The following is a 19,682-nucleotide window of genomic DNA, read 5'->3' on the forward strand; positions in this document are numbered from 1 at the left end:
ATACCCCCAGGTCTTAAGGACATCCATGCTTGAGCACGTTACTTCATTAGTACCTCAGTCAATTTTATTTAACCACCTGGACTCAAGCATGGATATCTTTAAAACTTGGACTGTAATGGAGTTTGGGAAATTCTGACCGGGGTGATATCAGAGACCTCTACATGCAGAAGAGTTGCTGGGAATTAGGAAGAGAGGGCATTTCTGCATGTGCTGAACTAATTCATATGAAACAACAGATTAGAAGAAACAGGAAAACACGAACACAGCGTGCTGGCAGCTGCTTCTGTAATAGTACATTGACTCTGGTATAGTGTGAGACCATGGTTATTATGACTAAAACACAGTGATTACACGGAGTACAGTCATGTTGTCCATATATTCCCAGGGTGCAGTCATGCTTGTCCATTACACAAGTTTATCTCACCACCCTCCTCCTCCTCCTCCAGCAGCGTTCTGTCAGCTGGCCGGGTGCCGCCTTACTCAGTGATCACACAGAGGGATACTTATGTTCGTCCTGGCTGAGTTCTCTGCTGCTGGCTGGGAGAGGTGACCGTGGGTTGTGTCTATGTTGCCTTCGTGTGACCGTGGTGCAGAGGCAGAGTGGTACATAAGAGGGATTGCGATGTTCTGCTTACAATATGTTACACTGGGTGCAGGTGCAGAGCTACTACTCACATGGGTCCATGTCTAGGCAACATGCGTAGCCAGTCACCCAGGTTTGGGACAGCAAGTCTCAGTGCGACCTGGTAGCTTAAGCTTCACAATGTCATACACGTGTATATTACAGCGTGTGTGTGATCAGGGGTATATACTGTTAGTGTACGTTGGAAGTGTATGCTATGCAGCTGGGAGTATAGGTGTTACCCTACTAGATCAGACTACTAGCAGAGGCTGTATGCATTCAATGCAAAAAGGAGCTTTATACATAACCGGAAAAGGTGGCATCATGTTTCCAGAGATCCTTTGCTATCTGGTATTTCTCTGACGTCCTAGTGGATGCTGGGAACTCCGTAAGGACCATGGGGAATAGACTGGCTCCGCAGGAGACTGGGCACTCTAAAAGAAAGATTAGGTACTATCTGGTGTGCACTGGCTCCTCCCTCTATGCCCCTCCTCCAGACCTCAGTTAGATTTCTGTGCCCGGCCGAGCTGGATGCACACTAGGGGCTCTCCTGAGCTCCTAGAAAGAAAGTATATGTTAGGTTTTTTATTTTACAGTGAGACCTGCTGGCAACAGGCTCACTGCAACGAGGGACTAAGGGGAGAAGAAGAAGCGAACCTACCTGCTTGCAGCTAGCTTGGGCTTCTTAGGCTACTGGACACCATTAGCTCCAGAGGGATCGACCGCAGGACCCGTCCTTGGTGTTTGTTCCCGGAGCCGCGCCGCCGTCCCCCTTACAGAGCCAGAAGCATGAAGATGGTCCGGAAAATCGGCGGCAGAAGACTTCAGTCTTCACCAAGGTAGCGCACAGCACTGCAGCTGTGCGCCATTGCTCCTCATACACACTTCACACTCCGGTCACTGAGGGTGCAGGGCGCTGGGGGGGGGGGGGCGCCCTGAGCAGCAATAAAAACACCTTGGCTGGCAAAATAATCACAATATATAGCCCCAGAGGCTATATATGTGATAATTACCCCTGCCAGAATCCATAAAAAAGCGGGAGAAAAGTCTGCGAAAAAGAGGCGGAGCATCTCCCTCGGCACACTGGCGCCATTTTCTCTTCACAGTGTAGCTGGAAGACAGCTCCCCAGGCTCTCCCCTGTAGTTTTCAGGCTCAAACGGTTAAAAAGAGAGGGGGGGCACTAAATTTAGGCGCAATATTGTTTATACAAGCAGCTATTGGGGAAAATTCACTCAGTGATAGTGTTTATCCCTACATTATATAGCGCTCTGGTGTGTGCTGGCATACTCTCTGTCTCCCCAAAGGGCTGTGTGGGGTCCTGTCCTCAGTCAGAGCATTCCCTGTGTGTGTGCGGTGTGTCGGTACGGCTGTGTCGACATGTTTGATGAGGAGGCTTATGTGGAGGCGGAGCAGATGCCGATAAATGGGATGTCGCCCCCTGTGGGCCGACACCAGAGTGGATGGATAGGTGGAAGGTATAAACCGACAGTGTCAACTCCTTACATAAAAGGCTGGATGACGTAACAGCTATGGGACAGCCGGCTTCTCAGCCCGCACCTGCGCAGGCGTCTCAAAGGCCATCAGGGGCTCAAAAACGCCCGCTCCCTCAGATGGCAGACACAGATGTCGACACGGAGTCTGACTCCAGTGTCGACGAGGTTGAGACATATACACAATCCACTAGGAACATCCGTTACATGATCCCGGCAATAAAAAATGTGTTACACATTTCTGACATTAACCCAAGTACCACTAAAAAAGGGTTTTATGTTTGGGGACAAAAAGCAGGCAGTGTTTTGTTCCCCCATCAAATGAGTGAATGAAGTGTGAAAAAGCGTGGGTTCCCCCGATAAGAAACTGGTAATTTCTAAAAAGTTACTGATGGCGTACCTTTTCCCGCCAGAGGATAAGTTACGCTGGGAGATATCCCCTAGGGTGGATAAGGCGCTCACACGTTTGTCAAAAAAGGTGGCACTGCCGTCTTAGGATACGGCCACTTTGAAGGTACCTGCTGATAAAAAGCAGGAGGCTATCCTGAAGTCTGTATTTACACACTCAGGTACTAGACTGAGACCTGCAGATAGTGCTGCTGCAGCGTGGTCTGTAACCCTGTCAAACAGGGATACTATTTTGCGAACATAAGTCGTCGTCTTATATATGAGGGATGCACAGAGGGATATTTTGCCGGCTGGCATCCAGAATTAATGCAATGGCCATTCTGTCAGGAAGGTATTAGAGACCCGACACTGGACAGGTGATGCTGACTTTAAAAGGCATATAGAGCCTTATAAGGGTGAGGAATTGTTTGGGGATGGTCTCTGGGACCTCGTATCCACAGCAACAACTGGGAAGAAAATTTTTTACCTCAGGTTTCCTCACAGCCTAAGAAAGCACTGTATTATCAGGTACAGTCCTTTCGGCTTCAGAAAAGCAAGCGGGTCAAAGGCGCTTCCTTTCTGCACAGAGACGAGGGAAGAGGGAAAAAGCTGCACCAGTCAGCCAGTTCCCAGAATCAAAATTCTTCCCCCGCTTCCTCTGAGTCCACCGCATGACGCGGGGGCACCACAGGCGTAGCCAGGTATGGTGGGGGGCCGCCTCAAAAATTTCAGCGATCAGTGGGCTCGCTCACATGGATCCCTGGATCCTTCAAGTAGTATTTTAGGGGTACAGGCTGGAATTCGAGGCGTCTCCCCCCCGCCGTTTCCTCAAATCTGCCTTGCCGACAACTCCCTCAGGCAGGGAGGCTGTGCTAGAGGCAATTCACAAGCTGTATTCCCAGCAGGTGATAGTCAAGGTGCCCCTACTTCCACAAGGACGGGGTTACTATTCCACACTGTTTGTGGTACCGAAACCGGACGGTTCGGTGAGACCCATTTTAAATTTGAAGTCCTTGAACACATACATAAAAAAATTCAAGTTCAAGATGGAATCGCTCAGGGCGGTTATTGCAAGCCTGGAGTAGGGGGATTACATGGTATCCCTGGACATCAAGGATGCTTACCTACATGTCCCCATTTACCATCCTCACCAGGAGTACCTCAGATTTGTGGTACAGGATTGCCATTACCAATTCCAAACACTGCCGTTTGGACTGTCCACGGCACCGAGGGTCTTTACCAAGGTAATGGCAGAAATGATGATACTCCTTCGAAAAAAGGGAGTTTTTAATTATCCCGTACTTGGACGATCTCCTTATAAAGGCGAGGTCCATGAAGCAGTTGTTGGTCGGAGTAGCACTATCTCGGGAAGTGCTACAACAGCACGGATGGATTCTATACATTCCAAAGTCACAGCTGGTTCCTACCACACGCCTGCTGTTCCTGGGGATGGTTCTGGACACAGAACAGAAAAAAAAAGTGTTTCTCCCGCAGGAGAAAGCCAAGGAGCTGTCATCTCTAGTCAGAGACCTCCTGAAACCAAAACAGGTATCGGTGCATCACTGCACACGAGTCCTGGGAAAAATGGTAGCTTCTTACGAAGCAAAATTCCATTCGGCAGGTTCCATGCAAGAACCTTTCAGTGGGACCTCTTGGACAAGTGGTCGGAATCGCATCTTCAGATGCATCGGCTGATAACCCTGTCTCCAAGGACCAGGGTATCTCTACTGTGGTGGCTGCAGAGTGCTCATCTTCAAGAGGGCCGCAGATTCGGCATACAGGACTGGGTCCTGGTAACCACGGATGCCAGCCTTCGAGGCTGGGGGGCAGTCACACAGGGAAGAAATTTCCAAGGACTTTGGTCAAGTCAGGAGTCGTCCCTACACATAAATATTCTGGAACTGAGGGCCATTTACAATGCCCTTAGTCTGGCAAGGCCTCTGCTTCAAAACCAGCCGGTACTGATCCAATCAGACATTACGGCAGTCGCCCATGTAAACCGACAGGGCGGCACAAGAAGCAGGATGGCGATGGCAGAAGCCACAAGGATTCTCCGATGGGCGGAAAATCACGTCTTAGCACTGTCAGCAGTGTTCATTCCGGGAGTGGACAACTGGGAAGCAGACTTCCTCAGCAGACACGACCGACACCCGGGAGAGTGGGGACTTCATTCAGAAGTCTTCCAACTGTTGGTAAACCGTTGGGAAAGGCCACAGGTGGACATGATGGCGTCCCGCCTAAACAAAAAACTAGATATTGCGCCAGGTCAAGGGACCCTCGGGCAATAGCTGTGGACGCTCTAGTGACACCGTGGGTGTACCAGTCGGTTTATGTATTCCCTCCTCTGCCTCTCATACCAAAGGTACTGAGAATAATAAGAAAACAAGGAGTAAGAACAATACTCGTGGTTTCGGATGGGCCAAGAAGAGCTTGGTACCCAGAACTTCTAGAAATAATATCAGAGGACCCATGGCCTCTACCGCTCAGACAGGATCTGCTACAGCAGGGGCCCTGTCTGTTCCAAGACTTACCGCGGCTGCGTTGGACGGCATGGCGGTTGAATTCCGGATCCTAAAGCAAAAGGGCATTCCGGAGGAAGTCATTCCTACGCTGATAAAAGCCAGGAAAGAAGTAACCGCAAACCATTATCACCGTATTTGGCGAAAATATGTTGCGTGGTGTGAGGCCAGGAAGGCCCCAACAGAGGAATTTCAGCTGGGTCGTTTTCTGCACTTCCTACAGTCAGGAGTGACTATGGGCCTAAAATTGGGTTCCATTAAGGTCCAGATTTCGGCTCTGTCGATTTTCTTCCAGAAAGAACTGGCTTCACTGCCTGGAGTTCAGACATTTGTAAAGGGAGTGCTACATATTCAGCCCCTTTTTTGTGCCTTCTGTGGCACCTTGGGATCTCAACGTGGTGTTGAGTTTCTTAAAATCACATTGGTTTGAGTCACTTAAAACTGTGGATTTGAAATATCTCACGTGGAAAGTGGTCATGTTATTGGCCTTGGCTTCGGCCAGGCGTGTGTCAGAATTGGCGGCTTTGTCATGTAAAAGCCCTTATCTGATTTTCCATATGGATAGGGCAGAATTGAGGACTCGTCCCCAGTTTCTCCCTGAGGTGGTATCAGCTTTTCACTTGAACCAACCTATTGTAGTGCCTGCGGCTACTAGGGACTTGGAAGATTCCAAGTTACTGGACGTAGTCAGGGCCTTAAAAATTTATATTTCCAGGACGGCTGGAGTCAGGAAAACTGACTCGTTTTTTATCCTGTAGGCACCCAACAAAATAGGTGCTCCTGCTTCTAAGCAGACTATTGCTCACTGAATTTGTAGCACAATTCAGCTGGAGCATTCTGCGGCTGGATTGCCGCATCCTAAATCAGTAACAGCCCATTCCACGAGGAAAGTGGGCTCATCTTGGGCGGCTGCCCGAGGGGTCTCGGCTTTACAACTTTGCCGAGCTGCAACTTGGTCAGGGGCAAACACGTTTGCTAAATTCTACAAATTTGATACCCTGGCTGAGGAGGACCTTGAGTTCTCTCATTCGGTTCTGCAGAGTCATCCGCACTCTCCCGCCTGTTTGGGAGCTTTGGTATAATCCCCATGGTCCTTACGGAGTTCCCAGCATCCACTAGGACGTCAGAGAAAATAAGATTTTACTCACCGGTAAATCTATTTCTCGTAGTCCGTAGTGGATGCTGGGCGCCCATCCCAAGTGCGGATTGTCTGCAATACTTGTATATAGTTATTGCCTAACTAAAGGGTTATTGTTGAGCCATCTGTTGAGAGGCTCAGTTATTTCATACTGTTAACTGGGTATAGTATCACGAGTTATACGGTGTGATTGGTGTGGCTGGTATGAGTCTTACCCGGGATTCAAAATCCTTCCTTATTGTGTCGGCTCTTCCGGGCACAGTATCCTAACTGAGGTCTGGAGGAGGGGCATAGAGGGAGGAGCCAGTGCACACCAGATAGTACCTAATCTTTCTTTTAGAGTGCCCAGTCTCCTGCGGAGCCCGTCTATTCCCCATGGTCCTTACGGAGTTCCCAGCATCCACTACGGACTACGAGAAATAGATTTACCGGTGAGTAAAATCTTATTTTTTAAACACATCACACACATTACAGTTCTCTATATTGACAGGCTTACTTGTCTTGCGTATAATAATGTTATGATTATTTATTCATTTTTTACCATTTTAAATATAACAATGCCTGGAGAATAAGTAAAGACTAAATAAAAAGATATAATTGCATTGTATTTGTAAAATAATAGGAATTATATTATGCATTTATCTGGTATCGAAAATAGGGATATTTCCAGGAACAAAGCAATAAACTGTCCTCTACCTGGAATGTCTGTGACTGTGAGCTGATGCTTTCGTACAATGTGGGTTTGCTTATCACATAGGTATCTGCCATGCAAATGTACAGTATTGTGTGTTACACAGGTTTACATTATACAAAGGGGCTATGTACAGTATATGATACAGGTTTATACTATGGAAAGGCATTTTCTCTATCGTCCTAAGTGGATGCTGGGGTTCCTGAAAGGACCATGGGGAATAGCGGCTCCGCAGGAGACAGGGCACAAAAAAGTAAAGCTTTTACCAGATCAGGTGGTGTGCACTGGCTCCTCCCCCTATGACCCTCCTCCAGACTCCAGTTAGATTTTGTGCCCGAACGAGAAGGGTGCAATCTAGGTGGCTCTCCTAAAGAGCTGCTTAGAGAAAGTTTAGCTTAGGTTTTTTACTTTACAGTGAGTCCTGCTGGCAACAGGATCACTGCAACGAGGGACTTAGGGGAGAAGTAGTGAACTCACCTGCGTGCAGAGTGGATTTGCTGCTTGGCTACTGGACACTAGCTCCAGAGGGACGATCACAGGTACAGCCTGGATGGTCACCGGAGCCGCGCCGCCGGCCCCCTTGCAGACGCTGAAGAGAGAAGAGGTCCAAAATCGGCGGCTGAAGACTCCTGAGTCTTCATAAAGGTAGCGCACAGCACTGCAGCTGTGCGCCATTTTCCTCTCAGCACACTTCACACAACAGTCACTGAGGGTGCAGAGCGCTGGGGGGGGCGCTCTGAGAGGCAAATAAAAACCTTATTAGAGGCAAAAAATACCTCACATATAGCCCACAGAGGCTATATGGAGATATTTAACCCCTGCCTAACTTCAAAAATAGCGGGAGACGAGCCCGCCGTAAAAGGGGCGGGGCCTATCTCCTCAGCACACAGCGCCATTTTCTCTCACAGAAAAGCTGGAGAGAAGGCTCCCAGGCTCTCCCCTGCACTGCACTACAGATACAGGGTTAAAACAGAGAGGGGGGGCACTGATTTTGGCGATATTGTATATATATATAAAAGATGCTATAAGGGAGAAACACTTATATAAGGTTGTCCCTATATAATTATAGCGTTTTTGGTGTGTGCTGGCAGACTCTCCCTCTGTCTCCCCAAAGGGCTAGTGGGTCCTGTCCTCTGTCAGAGCATTCCCGGTGTGTGTGCTGTGTGTCGGTACGTGTGTGTCGACATGTATGAGGACGATGTTGGTGAGGAGGCGGAGAAATTGCCTGTAATGGTGATGTCACTCTCTAGGGAGTCGACACCGGAATGGATGGCTTATTTAGAGAATTACGTGAGAATGTCAACACGCTGCAAGGTCGGTTGACGACATGAGACGGCCGACAATCTATTAGGACCGGTCCAGGCGTCTCAGAAACACCGTCAGGGGTTTTAAAAACGCCCATTTACCTCAGTCGGTCGACACAGACACAGACACGGACACTGAATACAGTGTCGACGGTGAATAAACAAACGTATTTCTCATTAGGGCCACACGTTAAGGGCAATGAAGGAGGTGTTACGTGTTTCTGATACTACAAGTACCACAAGAAAGGGTATTATGTGGGAGTGAAAAAACTACCTGTAGTTTTTCCTGAATCAGATAAAATAAAATGAAGTGTGTGATGATGCGTAGGGTTACCCCGATAGCAAATATTGGCGTTATACCCTTTCCCGCCAGAAATTAGGGTACGTTGGGAAACACCCCTTAGGGTGATAAGGCGCTCACACGCTTATCAAGTGGCGTTACCGTCTCCAGATACGGCCGCCCTCAAGGAGCCAGCTGATAGGAAGCTGGAAAAATATCCTAAAAAGTATATACACACATACGGTGGTTATACTGCGACCAGCGATCGCCATCAGCCTGGAGATGCAGTGCTGGGTTGGCTTGGTCGGTTTCCCTGACTGAAAATATTTTATTCATGTAGAGCATTTAATAGGATGCATTCTATATATATGTATGTGAGATGCACAGAGGGATATTTGCTCTCTGGCATCAAGATAAGTGCGTTGTCCATATCTCCCAGAAGATGTCAGGGACACGACAGTGGTCAGGTGATACAGATCCCATACGGCAGATGGAAGTATTGCTGTATAAAGGGAAGGAGTTATTTGGGGGTCGGTCCATCGGACCTGGGGACCACAGCAACAGCTGGGAAATCCAACCTTTTTTACCCCAAGTTACATCTCAGCTAAAAAAGACACCGTCTTTTCAGCCTCAATCTTTCCTTTCCCATGAGGGCATGCAGGCAAAAGGCCAGTCATATCTGCCCAGACATAGAGGTAAGGGAAGTAGACTGCAGCAGGCAGCCCTTTCCCAGGGAAAGAAGCCCTCCACCGCGTCTGCCAAGTCCTCAGCATGACGCTGGGGCCGTGCAAGCGGACTCAAGGTGGGGGGGTAGTCTCAAGAGTCTCAGGGCGCAGTGGGATCACTCGCAAGTTGACCCCTAGATCGTACGAGTATTATCCCAGGGGTAAAGATTGGAGAGTCGAGACATCTTCTCCTCGCAGATTCCTGAAGTCTGCTTTACCAACGGCTCCCTCCGACAGGGAGGCAGCATTGGAAACAATTCACAAGCTGTATATCCAGCAGGTGATAATCAAAGTACTCCTCCTACGACAAGGAAAAGGGTATTATTTTTCCACACTATATTGTGGTACTGAAGCCAGACGGCTTGGTGACACATAGTCTAAATCTAATATGTTTTGAACACTTACATAAAAGGTTCAAATCGAGATAAAGTCACTCAGAGCAGTGATAGCGAACCGGAAAAAAGGGGACTATATGGTGTCCCTGGACATCAAGGATTACCTCCATGTCCAAATTTTGTCCTTCTCATCAAGGGTACCTCTGGTTCGTGGTACAGAACTGTCAATATCAGTTTCAGACGATGCCGTTTGAATTATCCACGGCACCCCGGGCCTTTTTACCAAGGTAATGGCCGAAAAGATGTTTCTTCAAAGAAAAAAGGCATCTAAATTATCCCTTACTTGCACGACCTAAAAAGGGCAAGTTCCAGAGAACAGTTGGAGGTCGGAAGAGCACTATCTAAAGTAGTTCTTCGACGGCACGACTGGATTCTAAATATTCCAAGAATCGCAGCTGTTTTCCGACGATACGTCTGCTGTTCCTAGGGATGATTCTGGACACGGTTCAGAAAAAGGTTTTTCTTCCCGAGAAAAAAGCCAAGGAGTTATCCGACCTGTCAGGAACCTCCTAAAACCAGGAAAGGTGTCTGTACATCAATGCACAAGAGTCCTGGGAAAAATGGTGGCTTTTTACGAAGCAATTCCATTCGGCAGATTCCATGCAACAATTTTCCAAAGGGATCTGTTGGACAAATGGTCAGGGTCGCATCCTCAGATGCACCTGCGAATAACCCTGTCGCCAAGGACAAGGGTATATCTTCTGTGGTGGTTGCAAAAGGCTCATCTATTGGAGGGCCGCAGATTCGGCATACAGGATTTGATCCTGGTGACCACGGACGCCAGCCTGAGAGGTTGGGGAGCAGTCACACAAGGAAGAAACTTCCAGGGGGTATGGACGAACCTGGAAAAGTCTCTTCACATAAACATTCTGGTACTAAGAGCAATCTAAAATGCTCTAAGCCAGGCGGAACCACTCCTGCAAGGAAAACCGGTGTTGATTCAGTCGGACAACATCACGGCGGTCGCCCATGTAAACAGACAGGGCGGCACAAGAAGCAGGAGTGCAATGGCAGAAGCTGCCAAGATTCTTCGCTGGGCGGAGAATCACGTAATAGCACTGTCAGCAGTGTTCTTCCCGGGCGTGGACAACTGGGAAGCAGACTTCCTCAGCAGACACGATATTCACCCGGGAGAGGGGGGTCTTCATCCAGAAGTCTTCCACATGCTAATAAACTGTTGGGAAAGACCAATGGTAGACATGATGGCGTCTCGCCTCAACAAGAAACTGGACAAGTATTGCGCCAGGTCAAGAGATCCACAGGCAATAGCTGTGGACGCACTGGTAACACCTTGGGTGTACAAATCAGTATATGTGTTTCCTCCTCTGCCTCTCATACCAAAGGTATTGAAGATTATACGGTGAAGAGGAGTAAGAACAATACTAGTGGCTCCGGATTGGCCAAGAAGGACTTGGTACCCGGAACTTCAAGAGTTGGTCACGGACGACCCGTGCCCTCTACTTCTGAGAAGGGACCTGCTACAACAGGGTCCCTGTCTCTTTCAAGACTTACCGCGGCTGCGTTTGACGGCATGGCGGTTGAACGCCAGATCCTAAAAGGGAAAGGCATTCCAGAAGAAGTCATTCCTACCTTGATTAAGGCAAGGAAGGAAGTCACCGCGAAACATTATCACCGCATTTGGCGAAAATATGTCGCGTGGTGCGAGGATCGGAGTGTTCCGACGGAGGAATTTCAACTGGGTCGTTTCCTACATTTCCTACAATCAGGATTGTCTATGGGTCTCAAATTGAGATCTATTAAGGTTCAAATTTCGGCCCTGTCAATATTCTTCCAAAAAGAATTGGCCTCAGTTCCTGAGGTACAGACTTTTGTTAAAGGAGTACTGCATATACAGCCTCCTGTGGTGCCTCCGGTGGCACCGTGGGATCTAAATGTAGTTTTAGATTTCCTCAAATCCCATTGGTTTGAACCATTGAAAAAGGTGGATTTTAAATATCTCACATGGAAAGTGACTATGTTACTGGCCCTGGCTTCCGCCAGGAAAGTATCTGAATTGGCGGCTTTATCTTATAAAAGCCCTTATCTAATCTTCCATTCGGATAGGGCAGAACTGAGGACTCGTCCGCATTTTCTCCCTAAGGTGGTATCAGCGTTTCACCTGAACCAACCTATTGTGGTGCCTGCGGCCACTGGCGACTTGGAGGACTCCAAGTTGTTGGACGTTGTCAGAGCCTTAAAAATATACATTTCAAGGACGGCTGAAGTCAGAAAATCTGACTCGCTGTTGATACTATATGCACACAACAAGTTGGGTGCCCCTGCTTCTAAGCAGACGATTGCTCGTTGGATTTGTAACACAATTCAACTTGCTCATTCTGTGGCAGGCCTGCCACAGCCTAAATCTGTTAAGGCCCATTCCACAAGGAAGGTGGGCTCATCTTGGGCGGCTGCCCGAGGGGTCTCGGCATTACAATTCTGCCGAGCAGCTACGTGGTCGGGGGAAAACACGTTTGTAAAATTCTACAAATTTGATACCCTGGCAAAAGAGGACTTGGAATTCTCTCATTCGGTGCTGCAGAGTCATCCGCACTCTCCCGCCCGTTTGGGAGCTTTGGTATAATCCCCATGGTCCTTTCAGGAACCCCAGCATCCACTTAGGACGATAGAGAAAATAAGAATTTACTTACCGATAATTCTATTTCTCGGAGTCCGTAGTGGATGCTGGGCGCCCATCCCAAGTGCGGATTATCTGCAATACTGTACATAGTTATTGTTAACAAATTCGGGTTATATTGTTAAGGAGCCATCTTTAAGAGGCTCTTTCTGTTATCATACTGTTAACTGGGTTTAGATCACAAGTTGTACGGTGTGATTGGTGTGGCTGGTATGAGTCTTACCCGGGATTCAAATTGCCTCCCTTATTGTGTACGCTCGTCCGGGCACAGTACCTAACTGGAGTCTGGAGGAGGGTCATAGGGGGAGGAGCCAGTGCACACCACCTGATCTGGTAAAAGCTTTACTTTTTTGTGCCCTGTCTCCTGCGGAGCCGCTATTCCCCATGGTCCTTTCAGGAACCCCAGCATCCACTACGGACTCCGAGAAATAGAATTATCGGTAAGTAAATTCTTATTATATATGATATTTTATAATATATAGCGTGTGTACTGTATGTAACAGGTTAATATTGTAGAAATGTGTAATATTTTTTCCCAGGTATATATGACTGAAAAAGTAAACTGTCCGTTCATATTGTATTTTTACTTACTATTATAGAATTGAATTTTGTGGGGCATATCCATTTAGCCACAGGGTTTATTGCTCAGGGAAAACTCTGGGTTTAAAGCCTGGAGCTATTCAATTATTCTGCATTTCCCAAATTATGTAACACATGGTAACCTATAGATTCTGCGTAAAATGCTAGAATCTATGAGTTTTCGCGCATGTTAAACCCCAGAGGCTGCATTTAACTCCCCTCTTTCCTCACAGCATCTGAGCCTGGGAGGGAAACCTGCATTATGGGGGTCATTCCGAGTTGATTGCTAGCAGAAAATGTTCACTGCGCAGCGGTGATGCAAAAAAAGGCACTTCTGCGCATGCGTATGTGCACGCGCAAAGTACTTTCACAACGGCTGATGTAGTTTCACACAAGGTCTAGCGAAGCTTTTCAGTCGCTCTGCTGGCCGCAGAGTGATTGACATGAAGTGGGCATTAGTGGGTGTCAACTGACCGTTTTCAGGGAGTGTTCGAAAAAACCCAGGCATGCCAGGAAAAACGCAGACGTGGTTGGGCGAACGCAGGGCGTGTTTGTGACGTCAAAACAGGAACTGAACAGTCTGAAGTCATCGCAAGCGCTGAGTAGGTCTGAAGCTACTCTGAAACTGCACAAAATTTTGTAGCCGCTGTGCGATCCTTTCGTTCGCACTTCTGCTAAGCTAAAATACACTCCCAGTGGGAGGCGGCATAGCGTTTGCACGGCTGCTAAAAACTGCTAGCGAGCGATCAACTTGGAATGACCCCCTATATGCAGAAATGTAGGACCTAATTGAATGGCTGTCATTTAGCACCATGAAAGCCCAGGAGCTAATTGGATATTCTGCCTGATATAGTTTGATGATGTTACTTACTGCACTACTTCATTTATCATTGTTATTATTATTATTATTATTATCCTTTATTTTTAAGGAGCCACTGCATTAATAATAATAATAAAAAATCATTATTCTTTATTTATATGGAGTCACTGCTTCAGAAATGATGCAGTGTTGATATAGCAACAGCTTTCTATCAACTGCCAAAGAAGGCCTCTATGGAAATGTTCCATATTATATTGCACATTGAGAAGTTCTAGTGTAGATCCACTCCTGGAAAGCCAACCCTAAAGCACTTTGTCAGAGAAGTGGCTTGGTGCTGAATGCTGTCCGTATAAATTATGAGAAAGCTGCTATCTGAACAATATTACTGTACGTTAAATGTCTCTTTTTACGGGTGGTATTCATGTGACCGCCGGTCAGCTGACCGACAGTCACATGACCTCCTCCGTGAGCCCGACGGCTCACTATCCCTATGGTCGGCATGCCGACCAACAGGGACTATTTCCACTCGTGGGTGTCCACGACACCCATAGTGTGGGAACAGAACCCGTGGCGACCGCAGGTCGCCACCGAGCCCGCAGCGTGGCGAGCGCAGCGTGCCCGCAAGGGGCTTGCTGCACTCGCCCCTCCCCGCCGGGATCCCGGCGTCGGTATGCTGCCGGGATCCCGGCGTCGGTAAGCTGACCGGCGGTCAGGAGACCGCCGGTCACCAGTACTACACCCCTTTTTACAATAAGGATTTTGTTGCTGATATACTGGTATTTTTATTGGTCGTGAATTACACATCTCTCATTAGCAATTTGCTGATTAGAGGGCACTTTTAACTGGAGTATCGCCACACACTCTGTCTCTTCATTGAAATGTAATCTGAAAGCACCTTGCTCCAATCCAGCACTCTGCTGACGTGAAGTGTATCGGGGCATGGCATCAGTTGGTGCACTACATCTCCCAGGAGAGGATCGACACTAAAACTATTTTCATCTGTATATATAACCTGGAATAATGTTATTGAGACCTGCTTTCACTATTGATAAGCAAACATTCATGCGTTTTGGTCACATATAATTAAAAATATAATTTTGTCTCTTGCCACAGTTTTTGACAGGGAGCACATGTAATTGTCACAGTTTTTGTTGTTGTTTTATGTTTAAAACAGTGAGTGGAGAGCATCACAATTTTCTCTATCGTCCTAGTGGATGCTGGGGTTCCTGAAAGGACCATGGGGAATAGCGGCTCCGCAGGAGACAGGGCACAAAAGTTAAGCTTTAGGATCAGGTGGTGTGCACTGGCTCCTCCCCCTATGACCCTCCTCCAAGCCTCTGTTAGGTTTTTGTGCCCGGCCGAGAAGGGTGCAATCTAGGTGGCTCTCCTAAAGAGCTGCTTAGAAAAGTTTAGTTTTAGGTTTTTTATTTTACAGTGAGTCCTGCTGGCAACAGGATCACTGCATCGAGGGACTTAGGGGAGAAGAAGTGAACTCACCTGCGTGCAGGATGGATTGGCTTCTTAGGCTACTGGACATTAGCTCCAGAGGGACGATCACAGGTACAGCCTGGATGGGTCACCGGAGCCGCGCCGCCGGCCCCCTTGCAGATGCCGAAAAGAGAAGAGGTCCAGAAATCGGCGGCAGAAGACTCTTCAGTCTTCTTAAGGTAGCGCACAGCACTGCAGCTGTGCGCCATTGCTCTCAGCACACTTCACACGGCAGTCACTGAGGGTGCAGGGCGCTGGGGGGGGCGCCCTGGGCAGCAATGGAAACCTGTTATTTGGCAAAAAATACCTCACATATAGCCTCCGGGGGCTATATGGAGATATTTAACCCCTGCCAGAATCCGTTGAAGAGCGGGAGACGAGCCCGCCGAAAAGGGGGCGGGGCCTATATCCTCAGCACACAGCGCCATTTTCCCTCACAGAAAGGCTGGAGGGAAGGCTCCCAGGCTCTCCCCTGCACTGCACTACAGAAACAGGGTTAAAACAGAGAGGGGGGGCACTAATTTGGCGTTAGACATATATATAAAGATGCTATAAGGGAAAACACTTATATAAGGTTGTCCCTATATAATTATAGCGTTTTTGGTGTGTGCTGGCAAACTCTCCCTCTGTCTCTCCAAAGGGCTAGTGGGTCCTGTCCTCTATCAGAGCATTCCCTGTGTGTGTGCTGTGTGTCGGTACGTGTGTGTCGACATGTATGAGGACGATGTTGGTGAGGAGGCGGAGCAATTGCCTGTAATGGTGATGTCACTCTCTAGGGAGTCGACACCGGAATGGATGGCTTATTTAGGGAATTACGTGATAATGTCAACACGCTGCAAGGTCGGTTGACGACATGAGACGGCCGACAAACAATTAGTACCGGTCCAGACGTCTCAAAAACACCGTCAGGGGTTTAAAACGCCCGTTTACCTTAGTCGGTCGACACGGACACTGAATCCAGTGTCGACGGTGAATAAACAAACGTATTCCTCATTAGGGCCACACGTTAAGGGCAATGAAGGAGGTGTTACATATTTCTGATACTACAAGTACCACAGAGATGGGTATTATGTGGCAGTGAAAAAACTACCGTAGTTTTTCCTGAATCAGATAAAATAAAATGAAGTGTGTGATGAGGCGTGGGTTTACCCCGATAGCAAATATTGGCGTTATACCTTTTCCCGCCAGAAGTTAGGGCGCGTTGGGAAACACCCCTTAGGGTGGATAAGGCGCTCACACGCTTATCATACGGCCGCCCTCAAGGAACCAGCTGATATGAAGCTGGAGTAATATCCTAAAAAGTATATACACACATACGGTGGTTATACTGCGACCAGCGATCGCCTCAGCCTGGAAATGCAGTGCTGGGTTGGCTTGGTCGGATTCCCTGACTGAAAATATTTTAGTGATATAGAGCATTTAATAGGATGCAGTCTATATATATATATACGAGATGCACAGAGGGATATTTGCACTCTGGCATCAAGATAAGTGCGTTGTCCATATCTGCCAGAAGATGTTATGGACACGACAGTGGTCAGGTGATGCAGATCCCATACGGCACATGAAAGTATGGTCGTATAAAGGAAAGTAGGTACTTGGGGTCGGTCCATCGGACCTGGGGGCCACGGCAACAGCTGGGAAATCCAACCTTTTTACCCCAAGTCACATCTCAGCAGAAAAAGACACTGTCTTTTCAGCCTCAATCCTTCCGTTCCCATAAGGGCATGCGGGCAAAAGGCCAGTCATATCTGCCCAGACATAGAGGAAAGGGAAGTAGACTGCAGAAGGCAGCCCCTTTCCAGGAACAGAAGCCCTCCACCGAGTCTGCCAAGTCCTCAGCAGGACGCTGGGGCCGTGCAAGCTGACTCAGGTGAGGTGGGGGGTCGTCTCAAGAGTCTCAGCGTGCAGTGGGATCACTCGCAAGTTGACCCCTAGATCGTACAAAGTATTATCCCAGGGGTACAGTTTGGAGATTCGAGACATCTTTTCCTCGCAGGTTCCTGAAGTCTGCTTTACCAAAGGCTCCCTCCGACAGGGAGGCAGTATTGGGAAAAAATTCACAAGCTGTATTTCCAGCAGGTGATAATCAAAGTACCCCTCCTACAATCAAGGAAAAGGGTATTAGTCTTCCACACTATATTGTGGTACTGAAGCCAGACGGCTTTGTGAGACATATTCTAAATCTGAAATTTTTGAACACTTACATACAAAGGTTCAAATCAAGATGGAGTCACTCAGTACCTATGGTTCGTGGTACAGAACTGTCAATATCAGTTTCTGACGCTGCCGTTGAATTATCCACGGCACCCCGGGCCTTTACCAAGGTAATGGCCGAAAAGATTCTCTTCAAAGAAAAGGGCATCTTAATTATCCCTTACTTGGACGATATCCTGAAAAGGGAAAGGTCCAGAGAACAGTTGGAGGTCGGAATAGCACTATCTAAAGTAGTTCTATGACAGCACGAGTGGATTCTAAATATTCCAAAAATCGCAGCGTTTTTCCGACGATACGTCTGCTGTTCCTAGGAATGATTCTGGGCATAGTCCAGAAAAAGGTGTTTCTCCTGGAGGAGAAAGCCAGGGAGCTATCCGAACTAGTCAGAAACCTCCTAAAACCAGGCCAAGTATCAGTGCATCAATGCACAGGAGTCCTGGGAAAAATGGTGGCTTCTTACGAAGCAATTCCATTCGGCAGATCTCACGCAAAAAATTTTCAGGGGGATTTGCTGGACGAATGGTCCGGATCGCATCTTCAGATGCATCAGCAGATAATCCTGTCTCCAAGGACAAGGGTGTCTCTTCTGTGGGGGCTGCAGAGTGCTCATCTTCTAGAGGACAGCACATTCAGCATTCAGGACTGTGTTCTGGTGACCACGGATGCCAGCCTGAGAGGCTGGGAAGCAGTCACACAGGGAAGAAATTTCCAAGGAATGTGGTCAAGTCTGGAGACTTTTCTCCACATGAATATACTGGAGCTAAGAGCAATTTCCAATGCTCTGAGCCTAGGAAGACCTCTGCTTCAAAGTCACGGACATCATCATGGCAGTCGCCCACGTAAACAGACGGGGCGGCACAAGAAGCAGGAGGGCAATGACAGCAAGAACTTTTCGCTGAGCAAAAAATCATGTGATAACACTGTCAGCAGTGTTCATTCCGGGAGTGGAAAACTGAATTTCCTCAGCAGGAATGAATTCCACTCGGAAAAGTGGGAACTTCATCTGGAAGTTTCCACATGATTGTAAACCGTGGGAAAGACCAAAGGTGGTCATAAGATGGCGTCCCACCTGAAGCGCCAGGTCAAGAGACCCTCAGGCAATAGCTGGGTCGCTCTGGTAACACCGTGGGTGTACCAGTCGGGTATGTGTTCCCTCCTCTGCCTCTCATACCCAGGGTATTGAGAATTATAGGAAGGAGAGGAGTAAGAATTATACTCGTGGCTCCGGTTTGGCCAAGAAGGACTTGGTAACCGGAACTTCAAGAGATAAGAAGGGTCTTGATTCAGCAAGAATCATGTCTGTTCCAAGACTTACCGCAGCTGCGTTGACGCAGGGGCGGGTGAACGCCGGATCCTAAGGGAAAAAGGCATTCCGGAAGAGGTCATCCCTACCCTGGTCAGAGCCAGGAAGGAGGTGACCGCACAACATTATCACAGTTTAGGTGAAAATATGTTCCATGGTGTGAGGCCAGGAAGGCTCCACGGAAGAATTTCAACTAGGTTAATTCCTATATTTCCTGCAAACAGGAGTGTCTATGGGCCTCAAATTGGGGTCCATTAAGGTTCAAATTTCGGCCTGTCGATTTTCTTCCAGAAAGAATTGGCTTCAGTTCCTGAAGTCCAGAAGTTTGTCAAGGGAGTACTGCATATACAACCCCTTTTGATGTCTCCAGTGGCACTGGGGGATCTCAACGTAGTTTTGGGGATTCCAAAAATCACATTGGTTTAAACCACTCAAATCTGTGGATTTGATATATCTCACATGGAAAGTGAACATGCGGTTGGTCCTGGCCTCGGCCAGGCGAGTGTCAAAATTGGCGGCTTTGTCTCACAAAGCCATATCTGATTGTCCATTCGGACAGAGCAAAGCTGCGGACTCGTCCCCAGTTTATCCCTAGGGTGGTGTCAGCGTTTTACCTGAACCAGCTTATTGTGGTACCTGCGGCTACTAGGGACTTGGAGGACTCCAAGTTGCTGGATGTTGTCAGGGCCCTGAAAATATAGTTTTCCAGGTCGGCTGGAGTCAGGAAATCTGACTTGCTGTTTTATCCTGTATGCACCCAACAAGCTGGGTGCCCCTGCTTCTAAGCAGACTATTGCTCGTTGGATTTGTAGTACAATTCAGCTTGCACATTCTGTGGCAGGCTTGCCACAGCCAAAAATATGTAAATGCCCATTCCACAAGGAAGGTGGGCTCATCTTGGGCGGCTACCCGAGGGGTCTCGGCTTTACAACTTTGCCGAGCGGCTACGTGGTCGGGGGAGAACACGTTTATAAAATCCTACAAATTTGATACCCTGGCTAAGGAGGACCTGGAGTTCTCTCATTCGGTGCTGCAGAGTCATCCGCACTCTCCCGCCCGTTTGGGAGCTTTGGTATAATCCCCATGGT

The 19,682-nt window shown here is 48.1% G+C and overlaps 1 protein-coding gene across 3 annotated transcripts in view; it reads left to right on the forward strand.

Annotated features, from left to right (window-relative positions):
* Window positions 1-450: 450 nt before the first annotated feature.
* The window catches only part of LOC134957026 (ubiquinol-cytochrome c reductase complex assembly factor 5), a 38,584-nt gene continuing 19,352 nt past the window's right edge, over window positions 451-19,682 (forward strand). The window contains exon 1 of one of the 3 annotated variants that reach the window (XM_063938807.1): window positions 451-546. In XM_063938807.1, coding sequence (XP_063794877.1) covers window positions 506-546 — 41 coding nt within the window. In that variant the 5' untranslated portion in view covers window positions 451-505. Of the gene's footprint in view, window positions 657-19,682 lie in introns of all 3 variants that reach the window. The other 2 variants (XM_063938809.1, XM_063938808.1) reach the window with 2 other exon arrangements.

The sequence above is a fragment of the Pseudophryne corroboree genome, chromosome 9, assembly GCF_028390025.1.
Source record: "Pseudophryne corroboree isolate aPseCor3 chromosome 9, aPseCor3.hap2, whole genome shotgun sequence".
Classification (NCBI taxonomy): domain Eukaryota; kingdom Metazoa; phylum Chordata; class Amphibia; order Anura; family Myobatrachidae; genus Pseudophryne; species Pseudophryne corroboree.